The sequence below is a fragment of the Sinocyclocheilus rhinocerous genome, unplaced genomic scaffold (genome assembly GCF_001515625.1).
Source record: "Sinocyclocheilus rhinocerous isolate Xijiao unplaced genomic scaffold, SAMN03320098_v1.1 scaffold393, whole genome shotgun sequence".
NCBI classification, from domain to species: Eukaryota; Metazoa; Chordata; class Actinopteri; order Cypriniformes; family Cyprinidae; genus Sinocyclocheilus; species Sinocyclocheilus rhinocerous.
In genome coordinates this window covers 238,191-241,242 of record NW_015654520.1, presented here as the reverse complement: position 1 = coordinate 241,242, position 3,052 = coordinate 238,191, and the positions used below count along the sequence as shown (strand labels likewise).

Sequence of the window (3,052 nt, the reverse complement as noted above, 5' to 3'; positions counted from 1 at the left end):
GTTCAACTGTAAAGTTACGAAGCTACGAGAATACTTTTTTGCACAAAGAAAACAAAAATAACGACTTCATTCCACATTTTCGTCTCTACTGTGTCACTTGTGGATGCGCGTTCAGGACAGTACCATGACGCAAGCGTGTGGCAAAAAAGTATTCTCGTAGCTTCGTAACTTTACAGTTGAACCACTGATGTCACACAGACTACTTTGTCGATCATCTTGGTGCTTTTCTGGACCTTGAATGTGGTAGTTACCTTGCTGTCTATCAAAAATATAGTGTTCCGAAGATGAACGAAGGTCTTACGGGTTTCGAACAACACGAGGGTGAGTAATTAATAACAGAATTTTCATTTTTGGGTGAACTAACCCTTTAAATAGGTTTCGTTTCTGTCAAACTCAGGTATAGTTTTCTCCATTAAAATTGCCAAAAAAGCTGGCATGGTGTTAAAAATAACACCAAATGATAGTCCGGCTAAAGCAGTAGTAATATAATGTTATTAGATTCTAATATTTCTGGTCCTTTGAGAATTTTATTCTTTTGGTACCTTTGAAAAGTTTTCAATTCAAAATAATTCACCTTTAGTTTTAAATTTTTAGGAAAACTTGGACATAAATATATTTAGTTTCTATCATGCATTTTTATTATGCAAGTATGTTTTTCGTCATGAAAATTGGCTGAAAAGCTGGCGTGGTGTTTGGTGAAATTCCCATTGGTCGTTGGTTGCATGAAATTCCTGATCAAATGGATTCCTATTGAAACGAATGGATTTTGCCTGGAAAAATTAGCTTAATAATGGTAAATGTAACCACACCTTAATACTACACATGACGTAATATGGAGGACACCAAATACTATGTGTAATCATTTTATGATTTAAAATGCGAGTAATTGGTATTTTTCTTTTAATAATTGCTCTCGTCTTTTCCGACAGTCTCCGAAAACCTGAGTGTTGGGCAGAGCGATGGGATCCCTGCTCCGCAGAAGATGCTCTTCCCTGGGAACAAGCTGTCCATGAAGTGGGAACGGGTGTATCGGGTTGGAGCCGGCCTCCACAACCTGGGCAACACCTGCTTCCTCAACTCTACTGTGCAGTGTCTCACCTACACCCCGCCGCTGGCCAACTACCTGCTTTCAAAGGAGCACAGCCGATCCTGTGAGAAAGAGCTTCAGCGAATATTACTCTAAGCTAGTGCACAGATGTGAATGCTTGGACAGTGTGTTGCACATATGTTTATTTTGAAGAGAAAAAAAAATGCTAACATTGTAGAGGTAGCCGGTTTGTCCCATAGAAAGTTTCCTGTCTGGATTTCACCATGAATGCTGATGTAAAATCCCTCTTTTGTCTCCTTCAGGTCACCAATCTGGATTCTGCATGATTTGTGTAATGCAGAACCATATCATCCAAGCCTTCGCCAACACGGGCAATGCCATCAAACCCGTATCATTCATCCGAGATCTGAAAAGTAAGAGCTTCCTCTAATTTGTTCAAGCAAACATGCGGCACTTCCAAATGTCTTTTTAAGCTAAGAGATGACAGGAAGTGCTGCTGATGACTACTGCGTTGGTAGCCTCTGACTAAGTGTTGAGTCATGAGGTTCCCAGATGCTCATGGGAGTGTCCTTTCTGTTCATTATCACATCATTTATCCTTTTCTCTCTCCCTTTCTGCAATTATCCTCTGACATAACCGGACTTTTTTTCAAATCCTTCAGAAATTGCTCGGCATTTTCGATTTGGGAGCCAAGAGGATGCTCACGAGTTTCTGCGTTACACCATTGACGCCATGCAGAAAGCTAGCTTGAACGGATATCCCAAGTAAGACCACTACCGTAACTAAGTTACTGCAGAAACCCCAAGAGTTAGTTTTATTGGATCAGAGGAATAATGAGCCCTTCTGCTCACAGACTGGACAGACAGACACAGGCCACCACGCTGGTCCACCAGATTTTTGGGGGTTATCTGAGGTCTAGAGGTAAGAACAAATATCAAAGGTAAACGTGATGCATTGAGATCCAAGACTGTGTTACCTAATAAAAGTGGGATGATTTTGCTGGCTAGAGGAATTAATCAATTTTATTGTTAATTTTGAGGTTACGATTGAGAGATACTAGCTATATGATCTCTATAGATGGATAAATAATACACTGCCATTCAAAAGTTTGTGGTCGGAAATATTTTTAAAAAACGTTTTTGAAAGAAGTATCTTATGCCTTTATTGCATGCAATTTATTCCTGTGATGCAAAGCGGAATTTTTCAGCATCATTACTTAAAGGTCCCATATTGTCAAAACTGAAATTTCCTGGCTTTTTTCACGATAACTGAGGTCTAGGGGCTATTTAACTACCATATACGTTTCAAAACAGTCAGTCCACAGTAAAATGCACACAGCCTGCATAAAGTTCTAGCTATTTTTCACGAACCATTGTGACTTCCGTAAAAAGTTGACGTCAGAACTACCCAGTCACCGCCTTCAGTCACCGCCTTCAGTCACCACCCCGAGCACCGCCCACCGTCCCACTCTTCTTTAGCCAAACCCCAGACAACATCGTGGAAACATGTCGAAAAGGTTAACTTTAACCACGAAACCAGATCGGCCGACCTGTAACGTTACACTCTCACTCAAAGGATGGACAATCTGACAGGATTGTTACTATGAGGTGGATCACATCTAACATGTATAGTAAAGACAAACTCACCGTGTCTATCTAGTCATGATGAAGATGTATATACATTTCAATTTCAGCAGGCAACTATTTTTACAGCTACATTATTGTTCCAGCCACAATTAATCACAACAATGTATATACAATTACAAATGATTATATATAAATCATCAGTTTGTTGTTTTACACACATGCACACAGACATTATTTCATACACGACATAGTCGTGAGATGCAAGAAACAGACATATGGCAAGAAATCTGTAGACGCGCCCATAAAAACAAAAGACAATACTTTATTGAACCTTTACTGATAAGAAGTGTGCACTGCAAACGCAAGCATTTTTGACGATCGTTTCTGTCCAGTCTGCTCGTTTTATCACGTTTAACCA

General features: G+C 39.8%; 1 protein-coding gene across 4 annotated transcripts in view; it reads left to right on the top strand.

The window, feature by feature from the left end:
• The window catches only part of usp36 (ubiquitin specific peptidase 36), a 30,764-nt gene that overhangs the window by 10,130 nt on the left and 17,582 nt on the right, over window positions 1–3,052 (top strand). For all 4 annotated transcript variants that reach the window (XM_016524251.1, XM_016524248.1, XM_016524249.1 and 1 more), the window contains exons 3-6: window positions 930–1,151; window positions 1,351–1,461; window positions 1,710–1,812; window positions 1,902–1,969. In XM_016524251.1, the coding sequence (XP_016379737.1) occupies window positions 930–1,151; window positions 1,351–1,461; window positions 1,710–1,812; window positions 1,902–1,969 (504 nt within the window). The remainder of the gene's footprint in view (window positions 1–929; window positions 1,152–1,350; window positions 1,462–1,709; window positions 1,813–1,901; window positions 1,970–3,052) is intronic.